Below are 19,241 nucleotides of genomic sequence, written 5' to 3' on the forward strand. Positions count from 1 at the left end.
GTTCGAGCCCCGCATCGGGCTCTGTGCTGACAGCTCGGAGCCCGGAGCCTGTTTCAGATTCTGTGTCTCCCTCTCTCTCTGACCCTCCCCTGTTCGTGCTCTGTCTCTCTCTGTCTCAAAAATAAATAAACATTAAAAAACATTATTAAAAAGTGCTAAGGAATGACATGAGAAACTGAGTTTCAAGAAAAGGTCCAGGTGCTATGGGGCTCCAGATCAATCTCACTGTTTGTTGAGTCTTTCTCTCATAACCCTACAAACTGTGACCTGTGCCAGTAAAGGTCATTCAGGCAAACCCTAAACCTCCACGAGTCATGTGACTGTATTTAATTTTTAGCCACTTCTCTGGCTGCTGCTGCTGCTGGCATTTGCCACTAATGCTACCCATTAATTATGAACCAATTATGAGCAGAAATGCCTTTGACATGACAGCTTTCCTCCCTTCCTCCTGGTTTCCGCCCTCCTCGGGGCTTTAGCGCTGCGGTAAAAGTTCCTACTCAGGGAGGAAAAGCCACCAGGCAGTCGCTGAGTGGGCCAAACGGAATTAAAATCCCAGAACACGGGGGAGGAAAAGAAGAAATTTCAGAAAACAGGGGGAGAAAATTTCAGAGCGGGGGGGGGGGGGCAGGTCCCCTGTGGAGGCCCCAGTGTGGTGACCTCAAACCACAAAAACTGTCTCTGCAGATTCTGCAGTCAGGAGGCTCAGGACAGAATCCCAAAATCAGAGTGTCAGAGGGGTGCGAGTGTCCTGCTTATGGCCAGGCACCTCGGGGACAGGAAGTGACAGCCTAGGGGAGAGAATCACATGGTTTTGTTCGAGTATCTCTGTCTCCTTTGGTCTAGATATGGATACTGAGCCATTGCCCCAAGGGGCCCTTTCCTGACCCTTCTGGATGAGGTTCCGGGCCCCTGAGGACAGGCTCAACACCTCCTACAGGAACGATTCATCCATACGTCTGTCCTCCGGGCCACATAGGGACTTCCGTGGGCAGAGACCGCAGAGGTGTCTCGAGCCTTCTGGCTCCCTCATGCCCAGCACCCGTGCTCACTCTCCACGTGCCCCCCTCCTTAATTAATGTGGACCGAGTGAAGTCCAGGGGCCGAAGTTACATTTTTGCAAATGCCTTTCAGCTCTTCCACGTTTCTACGAACCGAGCTGACGCAAGCCCACATTTAGCAAATAAGCCGTGGAGACAGTGACTAAGGAAAGAGACCGACTCAGTTCTTCAGTTAAAGACACGCCCTGGGTTTGCCACACACGTACACACGCACCGACGTCTTTCCTTTGGGAAGGCTTCCCTGCTCTGGTCAGACTCCTTAGATCTGCTCGTCAGCTCCTTTCGTCCAGGCTCGTGACGGCCCTGGGACATCCCCGGGACATGCCCCGCTCCAGGGGAGTGGAGCAGTGCAAGCCAGAGGCAAGGCCTGGCGCGTCCCCCTCCCGAGCAGGCCTGGCTGGCAAGCTTCCCACGGGCTGCCGGCGTCTACGGCCAGGCCCCGGGCAAGCGAGGCGCCAGCACTGCCCTCAAAGCGGGCAGCACGAGGAGACGAGGACCGGAGGACCTCGAGACAAAGGCGTCTGTGTCCTACCTCCTTCCCCTCTTACTTTCCTGTGACCACAGTCGTGAACAAACAAGGAAAACCGAGACACGAGGGACCGAGATGGGAAAATCCCCAGCCCCATCTGCCTGGCACGCAAGGGGCGGACTCACTTAAAAAAAAGGACAAGCGAGCACGTAAAATGCGAACCCCCCCCCCCGAGATGAACGGGGCCCGACGTCCCCTGCACGTGGCCTGGTCACTCACTAGCCTCAATCTCAGGAGCCACACGCAGCTCCTCTCCGTGCCAGCCCGACGGGAGTCAGTGTTGGGTGTGTTGTTTTGAGCATGCTCGGAGTACTACCCGGCGAAAGAGGTGGGAGCAGGCTCCCGCCTGCTGGTCTTTCCTCAACAGATGGGAGACACTGTGTAAGGAGAGAGGTGAAGTGCCTGCGGCCACGCAGCTGCGGCGAATCCTACAGCGGCTGGAAGAAGAGCCCGTATTTTCCATTGCAGGGAGCAAACCTTACCCCTTTAACAGGATCCCAGTCTGATAATAAATACCATGACCTGGCACCTGCAGACAGCTTTATACCTTTTCAGCAGCAGAAAGGCTCGTTCACTGCAAGCCTGGCCATCCTTTCTTCCTGGATGCACTAAGTAGACCTACCAGGAAGGTAAGTCAGGCATCGCTACTCTTCCCCGTGTAAGATAAGAAAACTGCTGCCCTAGATCATGGAACTCTGATGTAGAGCTCATCCCAACAGGCCATCTTTATACCATGATTTGCAAGACGATTCTCAGGCCAGTCCAAATTCAAATCACTATACTGAGCCCAACTTTTCAACTCCCTGCTGAAAAGAGAAGGTGCCTCTGCAATTCACTCCAGAGAGTGAAGCCACGACTTACCTACAGCAATAACCATTTGTCATCATCCCCTTGCCCTCTGTACTGGAGTAGCTGACCAAAGAACTCCTACGTATGTGTTGGAGCCCTGCATTCCACACCATACTTTCCCTGCTGGCTCTCCCTTAATTCCAATCCCTCCCTCCCAATAACGTGGCTGGGGCCGCATCTTCTGCTCCTCTCAGAACCCAGCCCAGGGGCTCTGCTGCCATTAACATGTGAGTCTACGCCCCACCTCACTTGTTGCTGTCACCTGCTCCCTTCCACATTCTCCCCCCTTAGCTCTGGTGTAGCAGAAAATGCTATTTTTCTGAAGCTGAGTTTTCTCATCTGTGAAACGTGAAACAGTACATGCCTTTTCCCACCTTCAAAGGAGAGCTAAGAGAATCAAAAGACAGAATGCAGATCGAAACAATACAAAAATACTGCAATATACAAGTGCAGAAACGACATACAGGCATAGGCAGGCCTTCAAGTAATAACGCTTTTAGAAACGATATAGCAGCTAAAACGAACTGAGTGCTTACCAGGTACCCGACGCTATTCTTAACACTCTAGGTGTGTCATAATTCAATATCATAATTCTCATAGCAACACTGAGGTGGGTCCTGTTATTATCCCTGTTATTACAGATGAGAAAAATTAGGCACAAAGAGGTTTGTCTGGGCACCGTCCCCAGGCAGTCTGGCCCCAGACCCTGCGCTGTTAACCTGAGCTGCTCTCAATCATTAAGTGTATTGCCTCTGATACGATCTGTCATTATCTGGGCAGGTCAGGGTTTAGAAAAGCTGCTCACAAATGGGATCCCACCTGATCCCAGCCCCGTCAAATAGGGAAACAGCAATGTTAGTCTAAGACTATTATTAGGGGAGTCTGGGTGGCTCAGTCAGTTGGTTGACCCTCCAATTCTTGATTTTGGCTCAGGTCATGATCTTACAGTTCCTGAGATTGAGCCCTGTGTCCAGCTCTGCACTGAGAGCTTGGAACCTACTTGGGATTCCCTCTCTCTCTCCCTCTCTCTCTCTCTCTCTCTCTCTCTCTCTCTCTCTCTCTCTCTCAATGCCCCTCCCCCACTTGCACATGCACGCTCTCTCAAAATAACTAAACATTTAAAATAAAAAATAGGGGCACCTGGGTGGCTCAGTTGGTTAAGCATCCAACTTCAGCTGAGGTCATGATCTCATGGTCCGTGAGTTTGAGACCCGTGTCGGACTCCGGGCTGATAGCTCAGAGCCTGGAGCCTGCTTTGGATTCTGTGTCTCCCTCTCTCTCCGCCCCTTCCCCGCTCACACTCTGTCTCTCTCTCAAAAATAAATAAACATTAAAAAAAACTGGGGGGAGGGGCACCTGGGTGGCTCAGTCAGTTAAGCATCCAATGTTGGCTCAGGTCATGATCTCATGGTTCATGGGTTCAAGCCCCACGTTGGACTCTGTGCTGACAGCTCAGAGCCTGGAGCCTGCTTCAGATTCTGTGCCTCCCTCTCTCTCTGCCCTTCCACTGTTCACATTATGTGTGTGTCTCTCTCTCTCTCTCTCAAAAATAAGTATTTAAAAATTTTTTAAAATTTCTTAGATAAATAAAATGAAATGAAACATAAAAAGAAAAGACTAGTATTAGTCTATTAGACAAGGAGGCACTAGCCTAGAGAAGTAACTTGGCCAACGTTTCAAAGCTGGCCAATGGCAGGACCAGGACTTAACTTCCTAGGGCCTACCCTGCCCCAATCGGGTGCCCTTTCTAGGGGCCTCAAGGCCAGCACAATCCTGAACGCACACACACCCCTGCCCAAAGGAGCATCTCAAATGTAGCCCTTATAGCCAGACCAGGGAACAAAAAAGCAGTCACTATGAGATATCAGGGCAGGGCTTTTGTCAGCCAGACCTCGGGTGCCACTGCTCTGTGTCTCTCGCCCGATGCGTCCCATGGATCCAGAAGCCCCAGAGAAAGTCCCCTCAAGTGACACAAAGCTGCAGCCCCTCAACTTGACCCAACAAGGGCCAGACATTTCTAAAGCTGTTATGCAATTCTTGCTTCAACCAAGCTGCTGCTGGGATCTCTATTTCAACACGTTTTGTTTTCTCTTCAGAGAGAAAGCATGAATGTGAAACCATAACACCTCTTAGTGACCAGACAACGGCCCTTCCCGACCGTCTGGGATTACTGGTAGGGTGGAGGATGTTTTCAGAGTTATCTTCTGGGAGCCAATTTCAGCTTCCAGAATGACTAATGACCTCAGGAGCAAGGAAGAGGACTGGGGGGGCGCGGGGCGGGGGGCGGGTGGTACAACTGAGGGCCACTGTCTCCTCCAGGGGAAGGAGACAATTCAAGATTGCTCAGCAAAGAAGCCCAAAACAATGCTTCCCGGCAGGCTCCAGACCTGCAAGATGGCAGCCTGAGTCCAGAGTCCAGACACCCCAGACCTTGTGCCTATTTGAAAGCAAATACCAAGTTGGGCCATTCTTCTTTTCAGAGAGAGCCAGTCCTGCCACCTTAGCTCAAGATCTAATTATAGGGAGCAATGCCCTGGGAACAGGGGCCGGGACTTATTTTTGTTGCCTGATGTCTAGCACCGAGCCTGGCAGGGAAGGAGCTCAGTAAGTGGGGAATGAAGTGGGTGGCCAGATGAATTAACAGCCTCCCTGGGGGAAACACTGAGACTTTCGAGTTCTACTGCAAAAAAAAAAAAAAAAAAAAAAAAAAAAAAAAAAAAAAAAAAAGACAAAAGGGCTGAGAAAGTCTTTCTGTGGGTAAGATCCACATGGATTCAAAAACCACACACACACACACACACACAAATAAAAGTAAAACTAGCATTTTTTAATAGCATATTTCAAAGCACTTTCGTCCCCACGTCTCTGTAAAACAACCGTGCCTGCATCCATTCAACCGGTATTCACAGAATAGAATACCTTTATCTGTCTTGCTCTGGCCAGCACGTCAGAGCAGGAGAGGCTCTGGGTATCTGCACACCACCCAAGGTTCAGGCTTTATTCTGAAAGCAACTAGGACAGCTGGGGGAGTGGGCGGAGAGAGACACCATGTGACATGAGAGGCAGCCGATGGGGCCGGGCCTCAGCCCCCCTTGTGGGCTCTGCGGCACTTGAAGAACAGGCTGGATTTTCCATTCCAATCAGCTAACCTTACCTTTTAACAGGATCCCAGTTTGATAATGTCATGCCCTGGCACCTGCAGAGAGCTTTATACTTTTTAAATTGTATTCACTGTTTAAGCGCGGTTCACTGCAAATCTGGCTGCATTTTCTTCTTAGAGGCAGTAACTGGACCTGAAAGGTGGGCAGGACAGGCACTGTGACTCTTCCCTGCTTAAGAAAACTGCAGCCTGCCTAGAAGCTGGAGGCCTCAGAGGTGAGGATGACCAGGAGTGACTGACAGTAATTCATTCAACAAATCCTTAACTGAGCACCTACTATGTGCCGGGTGTGGTTTCTGGCAATGGGAACAAACGAGAGAACAAAAGAGCTAAAAGATTCCCGCCCACCAGGAGCTTACATTCCAATAAGGGGAGACGAACCATAAATAACATATAAATAAATGTACAAAGAATACAAACAATAAATAAAAGTAAAGGGCACTGTGTGTTAGAAGGTAACACACGCGGTGGAGAAAAACAGCGGAGCCCGGCAACGGGGAAGTGGGGGCGGGGAGAGGGAGGGCGTACTCAGTCGTGACTCGGGTGGTCAGGGAAGCCATCACTGCAAAGGAGACAGTGAGTCCCCTGAACCAAGGTGGCCCCAGCGGGAGGGAGAAGAACAAATGAAAGAGCTATCACAGATGCAGAAACGGAAGGGTCCTGGAAACATACAGGGGGAGGGGGGAGAGTGGGCAGAGGCGAGAGGAAAGCTGACCACAGTCGCCACGTTCCTGAGGGAGGGGGCCCAGGCGGGAGCGTGGCCATCATGGACACCGAGACAGCCAAGTGTGCGACATGGCTGTGAGGCAACAGGACAGCCGGCTCCGGGGAAGACGGGACCGGAGACACCAGTCCGCCAACTACGAGTTATCAGGACCCAGGCAGAAACGAAGACACGTGTCCTGAGGGAAGAAAAGAGGGCGGTGGGCTGGCTTCCAAGGAAGACCAGGCGGCTGCCCCACATCAGAGGGGCCAGGAAAACGACGCCTGGATTTATTAGCAAGGAGATCACCAGCAGCTTCCATGAGGGTGCAGCAGAGCGGTGGGCACAGAGCCAAAGGCCTGGCCGGTGGGGGAGGGGGGGATGGGGTGGACAGGTGAGGAAGGAGAGGCCGAGTGCCCGCGTTCCTCTCACAACGCTTGTTATTTTATGGAGAAAAACCCTCGCGGCACATGGGGTCAAGGTGAGATGTCTGGGGTCTGTCTACTTGTTATTTAAGACGGGACAAGTCTGGGCTGTACCGATGCTTTTATGAGGGAATCGCTGGTCGGGGGGAGGGCGAAAGATACCGAAACTGAGTTACTCAGGAGACGACCGAAACGACTCCCATCGTGACCATTCATAGAGCACTGGTGCAGCAGACACTGCAGCAAGAGCTTTATCTGCACTGCCTCGTTTAAGTCTGTCCCAGCCTTCTGTCCGGGTAGGCCTCGGCATTAACCTCCCCACTCTGCCGACAAGGAGACTGAGCTGAGACAGGCCCCTAATGTGCCCCAGGTGCAGAGCCAGGACTGAAACGCAGGTGTATGTGGGAGGTCCCCACACACTCCCTTGCCCTAGGCCCGCTGGTTCATCGTTGACAGAGGAAGGGCCCTCTTACCTTAACGACAGTAGGAAGGTGGGGAACAGCACACTGGTTGGAAGGACAGTGACAGGAAGGTGAGCTTGACTGGGGTCCTGGTTTCTCTATGAACTAGAGCAAGCAAGATGCCGCGCAGAGGCTGAAAAAGCAGAGGGATGGGAGTTTGAGAAGCAAGAGCGTGGTCTGGAACGGCTGTTGAGACTGACCAGAACCCACAGCAGGACAGGCTGAGGGCCCCGGAGGCGTGGGCATACACGGCACCAAAGGAGGCAATATGGGGCTTTTCTCCGGAAGGGCTCGGCTGCCCCGTGGGTCGATGGGTCATCCAAGACTGGGGTGTGGGCAGGCAGGTGCGGGAAGAACCGAAGGCAGGAAACGAGAGGCCCCGGGCGTGGATGCATGCAGTGGGTCATAGGCCCCGGTCTGGATGAAGGCGACAGGGACAGGCTGAGAGGGAAGAGAAGAGGCTGAGACCTAGCCCAGTGTGGCCTGGCTAAGACATCTGGACTCAAGACCTCCAGGTGGAAAAGGTGGGGGTTAGGACGAGGCCCCATGGAGGTAGACGCCATCAGCCTGAGGGGCATAAAGAACGCAGGGATTTGGATGTTAGTCGGGCAGAGGCCAGGAGGGGACATTCTCGGGTGATGACAGCATTCATTCGTGGTGGGAGCAGTCTGTGGGCCAGATGCCAAAGCCCCGGGGGTGGGGGGGAAGGGGCTGCAAAACCACGTTGGTGCCGATGACCCCCGGGGAGCACTCACTGCACCACAGGTACTGTCCTCGGTGCTTTATTTTTTTTTTTATTTTTTTTTTTCAACGTTTATTTATTTTTGGGACAGAGAGAGACAGAGCATGAACGGGGGAGGGGCAGAGAGAGAGAGGGAGACACAGAATCAGAAACAGGCTCCAGGCTCCGAGCCATCAGCCCAGAGCCCGACGCGGGGCTCAAACTCACGGACCGCGAGATCGTGACCTGGCTGAAGTCGGACGCTTAACCGACTGCGCCACCCAGGCGCCCCCTGTCCTCGGTGCTTTAGGGACTTAACCCTCACAGTCACTCACAGGCAGCAGTACCGCCTGCCTCCTTTTCACAAACAGGGAACACAGCACAGACAGGAGAAGGGACTTGCCCAAGGCCACACTAAGGGGAGCCAGGGCCCAGTCCACACAGTCTGGCTCAAGGGTCCCTGCTCCTCACAAGTCCGCCTCCTGCCCCTCAGCGTAAGTCAGGCTGGAGGCGGAGGCGAGCAGGCGACAGGAGAGAAGAGGGAGGAGAGGCTGATAAGAGGCTGGTGGATAACGGTGCCTGGGTTTGAGCTGATGGGAATCCTACAGGAAGGAGCGGCCTCAGGAGAAGGCTGAATTTCTCTCAGCTCAGGCAGGCAGAAGGAGCACAGGGTGAGGCTATGAGGGAGCTTGTTACAAGGAACTTCCGTAGGGTCTGACCGATAACGAGGGAAGAAGAAAGCAATGGACAGCTGGGTCAGGAGAGAGAAAGCAGCAAGAAAGTTAGTGTCTGCCTTTTACAAAGAAATGACACCTCAGAGAAGCTAAGTGTCCTGCCCCAACCAGTAAGTCAAAGACTGGGCTCTGAATCTCCCCAGGATAGTTCTCTGAGGGTGAGACATCCGGCTCAGAAAGAGATGGAGGGAAGGCTTATATAGTTAAAGACAAAGGGATGAGATACTTCTGCCTTATGAGAAATGTCAGCCGTGAACACCCCAGGTGGAGGTGGGGAGGAGAAGGGCCGGCTTAGGGCTCACGGTGCTTCCTGAAGTGCCCGGCAAAAAACAGCATGACTGTAGGGATGTGTCTGCAGCCAGCACCCATGAGGCCAGAGGGCTCACTGAGGTTTAAAAAAAGAAAAAGAAAACTCTCTGAGAAGGAAATGTTGGGTACTAGGAGAGATATGAAGAGAGCCAGAACGTTCTGGGGTTTACGAGAGACTGCCAAAGGCTTCATTCAACACACAGAAGCCAGTTCATCCAGTGGGTTGGGGAAGGGCAGCCCAACTGGAGTTGGAAGGGGGGGTCAAAAACCCATTAAAAAAAAAAAAAAAAAAGGGAAAGTGGGACTACAGTTGGTCATTGCTCCAAAGAGCAGATGGGACAAAAGTCCTCATGAATGAGATGGCCAAAGGTGGTGAAAACAGGCCCAAATGAAAACCAGGAAAAGGCAGGGGAAGAACACTCTGCAGAGCAACGCCCTCTCTTCCCCTGTGACATGTGCACACCCCTGAGTGCTTTAAAGGACCCAGTCGGTGAAATCCCCCATGAAGCCCCCACTGCCCCTCTCTAGAGGTGAAGGCGCCTTCTCTGCCCACTAGAATCCCAGGGGCGCCCCCTCGAGCCCTCTGCCCCAGCCCACCCCTCCCCCACTTCCGGGCAGACGGGGCTGGGTCAGATCCACCCCCTCCTCCAGCGGCAGGCCTGCAAGGTGCAGATCCCGGCTGTGGGCAGCAGCACGGGTGCTCACGAGGCAGAGAACAGGACCCGAGTTCAAGGGCACTCCTTTCTTGACTCCCTGGCCCTCCCAAATGCACCTTTTAGAAAGGCACCTCCCACTTAAGGACAGAAAAGAACAGAGGGGAGGGACGCGAAGGAGACAAGACAGGAGAAGAGAGACAGAAAAATCATTGTAATTTTCTCGCAAGAACTAGAGCAATTTGGGATTTCACGCCCTTTTGAAGCTGAATGGCATCTACTGAACTGCACTGGGTTTTGAAAGCTCTGACGTGGGTGGGAGGGGACTCTGCCTGAGCACCCTTCCGACCAGTCAGCCTGCACGGCTAGGCCCCGGTGGAGCAAACTCCGGGGTGAGGAATGCCGAGCCCTCCTGGCACCTGCCTGGCTCACTCCTGCTCAGAGCTCAACAAGGCCAGCGACGGAACCACCCCCCCCTCCCCAAGGCCAACCGAGCTTTCCAACGGGCTCAGTACCCACGGGCTCCTAGAGAGAAGCCTGAGCCTCACACCCTCGCCATCAGCGCCACAGGCCCGGCTGGGCAGGAGGCCTTCTCCCAGCAGAGTGAAGGGCAGCATTTCCCTGACTAGCAAAGCAAACGAAGGTCTGAGAAAGGGTCAGCGGAAGTTCCCTCGCTTCAAATCTTTCCTGTTTCCTTTTGCCCCTGCTTTCACCACCACGGGACTCAGCATGGTCTAGAGCGGTGTGCCTAATCTGGATGGAATTTCCTCCTCCACCCACCTGGCATTCTCCCCACGGTCTCGAGCGTTCCCGACCAGGGCTTTTCACCGCCACCCCCACGTGCTGGTCTAGGTGACCATGCCCCTTGCCACTGTGGAGCGCCGGCTAGAGAATCGTGGGGAACCTGCTGCAAAAGTCCCAGTTGGAAAGGAATGAGTCATCGCTACCAGTTGGCAAAAGCCCTGCAGAACCCTCGTGTTCCCTACCTTGGTACGATGCAGGGGCTCAGAACGGATGGGAGGGCAGGGTGGCTGGACCCTTCATGGGTTAGTAAGCACTCACACTCCACCCCTGGGGACTGAGAGAAGAAGGCACAGGAAGAAGCAGTGAAAGTTTGCGGAAGGTCTTCCAAATAATGCTTTAATAATCACAGGCTGTCGCGACTGGAGCTCAAGAGGCATTAGTGCCCATCAGGTTCAGTGTTCTTCATACTTTCTGGGGCCATAAACCCCAGTCGGAAGAGCGTTTTGCATAGCCAGCCAGGGAATACACACACACACACACACACACACACACACACACACACACACACACCAATTTCACTAAGCAACACTCTCCTTACTGCATGGCACACGCACTTAAATTCTGAACTCTCACCAATCTGTCTTTCTTAAAATGTTGATGCCATTAATGAGTCACAACGCACAGTTTGAAAAACACAGGTCATTAAAATGACACGGGGTGGGGGGAGGGGATGGGACTTCATGGGAAGGCATAGTGAACATAATACTTTAAGGCATTAGTAAGGCTGGCCTTCTGCCCCTGTGACCACAAAAGCAAGGAGGACAGGCTCAGTGGTGAAAGCTGCCAGCACCAGGTTCCATGATCCCCACCATCTAGGACAGAAAAACTAGAAAAAGCAGGCCCACTCGATACTCTCACTTAATGTCACATGATCAAAGTTCAAACTGTGTGCCTTATAAAATTAAAGAAAACGTTTTCTTCCAACCTACAGTTCACACTGACTTGGCTTCAACCGTGATAATTATTGGGAATGTCAAGTATCATAAAGGAGGACGATGGGTGTTCTGTGTACATACAAAGGGGGACAGGTTAAGAATGGGGAGACATACTGAACTGGTCCACTGCCCCCACTTTCCAATGACAAAACTAAGGCACAGAACAGTGCCTAAGTCATGAAGCAAGTTAGGGGCAGGGCTGCAAACCCGACCTAGGGCTTCTGACTCCATTACTCACAGTCTCCATCACCCAAAACATGTAAGCACACAGTCGAGGTCTCCCCAAATGGAGCATTTTTCCATGACTGAAGCATGGACGCATCCCTGATAGGTCATGCTGGGCACGGACAATTCTGCTGATCTTGGCAGACCTTGGCACTCTGCTGCAGCCCCCCCTGGGCTCATGCGATGACTCATGCCACTTAACTTTCTCTGTGCCTTTTTTTTTTAATATTTTTTTTCAATGTTTTTTATTTATTTTTGGGACAGAGACAGAGCATGAACGGGGGAGGCGCAGAGAGAGAGGGAGACACAGAATCGGAAACAGGCTCCAGGCTCCGAGCCATCAGCCCAGAGCCTGACGCGGGGCTCGAACTCACGGACCATGAGATCATGACCTGGCTGAAGTCGGACGCTTAACCGACTGTGCCACCCAGGCGCCTGTGCCTTTTTTCTCAGCTGAAATATGAAAAGAATAATCCTTGCTACCCGCTTCCGGGAAAGTGGTGGTGAAAAGCGAGGTGCTCTAAAAGCAAACCTGCATGCTTCAAAACAGAAGAACTCCTTAATGATTAGCTAACCCAGGCCTTCAGTTTACAGTCAAGCCCCGTAAGGCGAGTGACTTATCTACGACAGCCAGACCAGCTCCAGCTACCACATGCACCCTGTTACCTCTATCCACAGGTGAAAACTGCTAAGTAAAGTAACACTAAGTACACAGTGACATCTGTAGCCAAACAGACAACGTCTACAGGGCAGGAGGAGGGGCAGGGAAAAAACTAAACAGAACACACAACTTAAACATGTAAGACAAATGCCTCTTTAGGGTGTTGAAAGGGGAGTTGAAAAGGCATGACTAATTATTTCTAATCCTAAAGATAAGCTACAGTGATGCGCTAAAGCAAACTCCGCAAAATCTCTGAAACGGTAGAGTTCCTCGATAGAACGTTCATCTCTGAGATGCTGTGGGTCTGGTGCCTGCTCCAATAACACCTCCCTGCCCCTAACTTTTTAGATACTCTGTCCAAAGGCACTGGAGACAACAGCTTCAAATATGGGAAATTTTATTACATGTGAGGGATTCCTTGCTATACAAATGCCACCTGGTATCTGTCCAGGGTCTTCCCTGGAGAAGCTCTGAAAGCCTAAGAGGCAAGATCTCCCCGCTGCCCTCCATAACCCTGGCAGCAAGGACCATGCCCTTCATTCCCTGCTGGGATGCTGGACGAGCCAAAGGTGTGATGGCTCAGGCTCAGCGGCACAGTTTAAGGCTTGGACTTCACCTTTCCTCAAAGGCTCACGCTTTCTCTCACTGCATTGGTGTCTATCTGTCCACTGATGGCTAGCTCTAGGAGAGCTGTCCAGTGCAGGGAAAACCCTCTGAGTCAGACATTCTGGTCCTCACACCTCCAGTGTCGGGCCAGCATCAGCAAGAAGATAACAGCTGCAGTGAGGGAGCGCTGTGAGCCCTGCCTTTCAAGATAAGTGCCACCAAAGCACACTGGGGCTGGAGTCCGAGGAGGCAGGTGGAGTATCAGCCTGGCAGGTTAGTCAGTTCGCTATCTCTTTGCCTCAGTTTTTTCATCTGCCAATCCCTGGGTTGCTGGATGAATTAGTGGAGTTATGCTTACAAAAGTGCAAGGTGTCAATACCCGTATTACCTTCCTGCCACTCGGTGTCCTGGATAGGCGGACAGAAGGCAGCTCTCGGTCTAACAGGAAAACTCCTGGCTAACGCTGCCTCCTTGCAGAAATGCATGTAAAACTACCTGGGGAAGTGACGGGTAAACCGAGTGCCTATTACACAACCCACAGTAAGAGTGGTAGAGCTCACGCTCTCCTTGCCTGCCCGCCTCCCTGCAACAAAAAGAGAAGGCAAATGTCAACGCAGGGCTCGCTGCCTCTAGGCTGCTCAGCTGCCCGAACTCCTGGGGAAGAGGTGCAGAAACCCCGTGAGAAGGGGATCACCTAAGGGCGTCGCTGAACCGGTATCTCCAAGAGAGCTGCTAAGGACCAAGAGAACCCCTACCACTCCTACGCCTCCCCAGAAACCCGGGGAGCAGGAGCAGGAGCAGAAGCACACTCGGGCCAGAGGGCGCGCGGCCGAGCCGGAGCCACGTTTCTCCGCGCCAGCGTGGTTAGCGCTTCCCGGCGGCGAGCTCCCTCGGAAACTGCGCACGTGTGGGCAGTCTTGGCCGCCCTGCACGGACCAGAGGACACCTCTCGCCGCGGCTCGGACAGGGGGCGCGCCGGCGGGAGCCACGAAGAGCTGAGACCCCCCGAGCCCTACGGTCGCGTGGGCAGACGTGGTAAGACTGTGCAGAGCTGCAGCGATCGCTTCCTCGCGCACTCCGCCGCCGCCGCCGAGAGCAGGGGCGCTCGCCAGTTCCCCCCGCCGCAGCGCCGCGAGCAGCCCGCGGCGGAGGCAGCGGTGCGGGGCGCCGGCGGGAGCACCCCCGTGGGCAGAGGGGCGCCCCCCGGGGCCCCGGCGCGTGGCGGAAGGAGTGGCGCGCTCGCCGCGAGAGCCGGGGCGCCGGGCCCACGCCCGCCACAGCCCGGAGGAGAGGTGTTTTCGGGGCGCTCCTCCAGGCTGCTCTTGCGCGGGATGCAAACGCACGCGCGCACGCTCCTCTCTCTGCGCCCTCCGTGCCTACAGTCTTCTCGCGCCTCACCTTCACTGAGTCTACCGGGTACATGACCGAGTGCTCCAGGATCCCGGCCATCGCTCCGGCTGTCATGTGGGTGGATAAGGAGGCGCTGGTCGGCAGGTTCTCATAGTCCTCCGACCCGCCGTCCTTGCAGCCGCCGCCGCCGCCATCTCGGCTGTCCCCCTCCATCCTGCGCCCCACAGCCTGGCTCCCTACGCCGCCGCGACGCAGCTCCATCCGCCAGCTCCGCGGGGCGCGGGAGGCTGCAGGAGGTGGGCAGGGAGGGGGAGGGGGCGAAAAACTTCACTTCTTAAAGTGGGAACCACCTCCCCGGTTTTGCGGCGCCTGACGCCATGGCGGGCTGGGGTGGAGCAAAGGGGCCCCAGACACCAATCGCTGGAAAAGAAGAGGCCAGCCGCGGCCCCGCCATTGGTGTGCGGGATAGTGGGGACCCGCCTTCCTGTGTGACGTCACTGTCCAGTGCAAATTTCCAAGCAACCGGACGGGGGCGAGAGAAGACATGGGGGTGTCCCGGGAAGTTGTACTACCTCCAGGGTGCTGCTGCTGCTGCTGCTGCCCTTGGGGCGGGCGGGGCGGAGGGGGGCGGGTGGTCACTGGGCAGCGTCAGCCAGACCGCAAGAGGGACGTGCCCAGGGCTGAAGGGAGATCAGGAACAACTGGTAATCTTCCCCCAGAGCCCGGAGTTTTGCAAACAGTGTTACTCAGCACGCGTTGGCATTCCTAAGGCCTGGAGTGGGGGCAGTTCCTGTGGATGCCATCTATGGAGCAGTTATGATGGCTGGATGGGGGAGGGGGGCACCCGGGGCGGGTGTGTGTGTGTGTGTGTGGAGTGAAGTTCTAGAAATGAGGACGCACTGCGCGGTGTCACTGGAGCACCACCTCCTTTTGTGCAACACGAGGGCATATACCGTGGAGGTGACAGAGTTTAGACTCAAGGGCCTGTGCTAAGCTGCTTTGTTGGGGAGAGCGCCCATTTCATCAAAAATTTTTCTCTCACTGAAACACGTAATATAGGGGTAAATTTGTTCTTTTATTCTCACGAAGAGGCTAACGCCACCTTGCCCTGGACTGATCAAGGCATGGGTAGTCATCAGAACGCCTTTCAGCACGTTTTCCTCAAGACTGACAGGCCTGGAAGGTCTTTAGAGGCTGATCTCTGGGTGGGGTGCAGAGTGGCCCCGAGTAATATCTTGCAGCATCGCGTCTACCTGCCTTTGAGGACTCTGCTCTCCTGGTTCTTAAACTCATCCGAAACGGACTCCTTCAAGTGTAACCAGGCTGCTTTATTTCAACCTAAACAATGTTGTCTTGCTCTGTCTGGGGGAAGGGGAGGAATCAGAGAGTAGGAGAATGACCTGTCTTTGGAAGCCTCCATGAAAGCATGGCATCTGCATATCTAAATGTGCTCATTCTGGGGCTTAAGACCTGGCACTTGTAAAGCACCAGACACCTTATCCCGGGAAGCCTTCTGGTCAGGAAAGCTGTGCCTTGAGAGATAGGAAAGGGTGGGGGAGATCCTGAAGATCTGCACCGACTCTGCCCTCACCCTGGTTCCAAGATTCAGGTCACAGCAACCCAGCCCCCCCCCCCCAGGGGTTTTAGGTACAGTGATGTGAGCATTGTCAATTAAGACTTCAAGGCCAAGGGCACCAGTTTCCCATTTTGGGTAGCAGCCAGTAGTAGCCCCCAAGATGAGTGCTAAGGATGTCATAGGTAGAAGAAGCAAGCTCTTTGTTTAGTGATCGCCAGAGAAAAAATTGTTTTTACTGTAGGTGATTTTTAAGAAACGTTCATCAAAAGCTGTTGATACTCATTTAAAAATGATACTTTTGGGGACGCCTGGGTGGCTCAGTCGGTTGAATAACCAACTCTTGATTTCCGCTCAGGTCATGATCCCTGGGTCCGGGGATCGAGCCCCATGTCGGGCTCTGCGCTGTGGAGCCTGGTTAAGATTCTTTCTCTCTGCTCCTCTCCCCTGCTCATGTTCTCTCACGCTCTCTCTCTGAAATAAAATTAATTAATTTTTTAAAAGAATTTTAAATGATACTTTTTAACCAATACATATTTTTGACCCATTGTCCCTTCTGGCAATGTGCCACAAAAGTTTTAATATGCGTAAGCTCTCCTTCAGAATATTATTTATAGTACTAAATAATTGGAAACAACTGAAATGTTCCACTAGAGAGGAATGGATGAGTAAACTATAATTTGTATCTTAGTGGACTATTATGGGACCATTAAAAATTGTGGTTACATTACACCATAAGATGAGAAGTGATTATGATACAATGTTGAGTGAAGAAACAAAACAAAATTATATAAAGATGACATTTACAAAGATGTAAATATGCACATGGACTGAGTGAAGTGGTCATTGTGATAGTGATGTAGGATTGTAGGTATTTTTACTGTATTTTTCAGGCCTAAATAATACTTTTTATTATCTCTATAACTTAAAAAGTGGAAAGAATGAAACTAGAGCACTCTTTTTTAGGAGACAGTCTCCTAATGGATGAGAAGCCTTCTGAACTTGGCAATGGTGATGCTGGTGGAGAGAAGCCACCCTCTGGATGATTAAGAGGAATCTTGGCAAATGTGGACATGCCCATAGTTTCCAGAGACACCAGACCTTTTTTTCTTTGAACTTTTTTTTAATTTTATTTTTAATTTTATTTTATTTTATTAAATTTTTTCAAATGTTTTATTTATTTTTGAGAGAGAGAGAGAGAGAAAGAGAGAGAGAGAGAGAGAGAGACGGAGCATGAGTGGGGGAGGAGCAGAGAGAGAGGGAGACACAGAATCCGAAACAGGGTCCAGGCTCTGAGCTGTCAGCACGGAGCCTGATGCGGGGCTCAAACTCACAGACCGCGAGATCAGGACCTGAGCCAAAGCTGGACGCTCAACCGACTGAGCCACCCAGGTGCCCCTATTTTTTATTGTTTAAAATTTACATCCAAATTAGTTAGCCTATAGTGAAACAATGATTTCAGGAGTAGATTCCTTAATGCCCCTAACCCATTTAGCCCATCCCCCCTCCCACAACCCCTCCAGTAACCCTCGGTTTGTTCTCCATATTTATGAGTCTCTTCTGTTTTGTCCCGCTCCCTGTTTTTTTATATTATTTTTGTTTCCCTGCCCTTATGTGCATCAGTTTTGCAGAGACACCAGACTTTTTAAAATGTCATTAAATAAATGTTAAGCTAGAGCCGTTTAGAGAATCTGGAAAATTTACTATAAGTGTTCAATACTTTTTCTCATCATGTAAGGAAGATATGGTGGTTTGGCACTTAGCATCCATCTTAAACTCCTTCTTGTACTGCAGTGGCCAGAAATTTTTAAACCACATTTATCAGACCCTTGCAGCTAAGAGGCCAGATGTGAGTTTGATTCTGCTAATTAGATGAACTGGAGAGATCTGGGAGGCAGTAAGGAGACAGAAGTCACCTTCCTGCTTCTTTGATGCTTTCTGATGCCTTGCGAGGTCATAAACGCTCCGGCCAGGAGCAGCTGGGGTGGGCAATGGCTTTCCTCTTGCAACAGCACGCCAGTGTCTGGTCACCGGATCCATGGATGTCGGAAGCAATTGTGGCAATGGGAGTGGCAGCAGGAATGATCCCTGAACCATAGCTCCCGTAAATGGCCTTCCTCACTTACCAACACATGGTGGAGATTCCCCTGGGAAGTCAGTTAGGCAATGTGGATCTGAGAGTTCTCCCTGGAGGCCCAGCCTTGGTTTCAGCTCTAACAATATTATATATACTAGCAAAAGGGTCTGATAATGAAGGAGCCATTCCTGGACGTCAGAATACAGCCACCAGCCCCGGTCCTAGACCGCCGAGAAGGCCTGTTTAGAGGGAGTTGACATCCCAGATGCCATCACCCAGTGCTTTGGCCACCACTGTCAACAAAGAGGGAGCATAGGGACCTGGGAGCAGAGCAGTGATCCTGTCCTGTAGGGTGGGCCTGTTGACTCAAAATGACATGCCGACTCCACTGGATTCTTACATAAAGTTCCTGAGTCTTGAAGTTCTAAGGATGTCATCATACTGCCCTGACCTAACTGGGATCCAAGCTCCATTTAGAAAGGGGAAGCCACAGAGGCTGTAGGGTGAAGAGCACGTCATGGATCTGTGTGGCTCTTGCCCTTGGTCGACATGCTTCACGTCTACTTAACACGTGGCGAATGAAACACAGACAAAAATAAAGGGGCACCTGGGGGCTCAGTAGGTTAAGCGTCTGACTCTTGGTTTCAGCTCAGATCACGACCTCACTTTCATGGTTTGAGCCCCGCGTCAGGCTCTGTGCTGACAGCCCAGATCCTGCTTGAGATTCCCTCTCTCCCTCTCTCTCTTTGTCCCTCCCCCACTCACGCTGTCTATGTCTCTCTCAAAATAAGTAAATAAAAACTTAAAAAGAATGCCTGTAAAAAATAAAATCCCATGGCCAAGTATATATAATTTGGGAATACTGAGGGGAAAGAAATGGAAAGGAGTTAACAGTACAGAGGTAAGAGGTCCAGTCTGTCTCCAGAATCTGTCTTTTTTTTTTTTCCACAATAATTGCTCCAGCCCTGGCATCCACCTGCCCACCTATGGAACACACAGACATATTAATGATCCTATCCCGATTTCAGCCAATGCTGTAGCTCCCACCGGGGACACACTTGTCAGGGACGAGGCTCCATGCCTTGGAGTGACCGCAGCTGGAGTGATGCGTCCTAGAACACCATGTGGAGCTGGTGTGGTACCAGGATGGGGGGCTGTGCATTTTGTCTTTGTTTTTCTTGATGTACACCCTTCCTCCTATCCGTTCACTTCAAGTCAAGTTTATATGTTGGAAGGGCTGCAAGGGCCTCTAAATGGAGGGATCCCTCCCTCTTATACGTATATGGCCCTGTATTCCCAGAATCTCTTGCCTTCCCAAGCTCAGCACCGTGTTTCCTAAAAGCTCTATCTGTGATTCGTCCTTTGGGATGAATCTCCCCATAAGATGGAAGAAGAAATGAAGGCAAAA

The 19,241-nt window shown here is 52.2% G+C and overlaps 1 protein-coding gene across 3 annotated transcripts in view; it reads right to left on the reverse strand.

The window, feature by feature from the left end:
- The window catches only part of SLC25A37 (solute carrier family 25 member 37), a 40,521-nt gene extending 25,896 nt beyond the window's left edge, over positions 1-14,625 (reverse strand). For 2 of the 3 annotated variants that reach the window (XM_047856076.1, XM_047856077.1), the window contains exons 1-2: positions 14,232-14,337; positions 7,198-7,318 (exon numbers count right to left, since the gene is read on the reverse strand). Coding sequence is in view for 1 of the 3 variants with exons in the window: in XM_047856075.1 (XP_047712031.1) it covers positions 14,232-14,444 (213 nt within the window). In the remaining 2 variants the exon portion in view is untranslated. Of the gene's footprint in view, positions 1-7,197; positions 7,319-14,231 lie in introns of all 3 variants that reach the window. The other variant, XM_047856075.1, reaches the window with a different exon arrangement.
- Positions 14,626-19,241: the final 4,616 nt, after the last annotated feature.

The sequence above is a fragment of the Prionailurus viverrinus genome, chromosome B1 (genome assembly GCF_022837055.1).
Source record: "Prionailurus viverrinus isolate Anna chromosome B1, UM_Priviv_1.0, whole genome shotgun sequence".
Taxonomy (NCBI): Eukaryota; Metazoa; Chordata; class Mammalia; order Carnivora; family Felidae; genus Prionailurus; species Prionailurus viverrinus.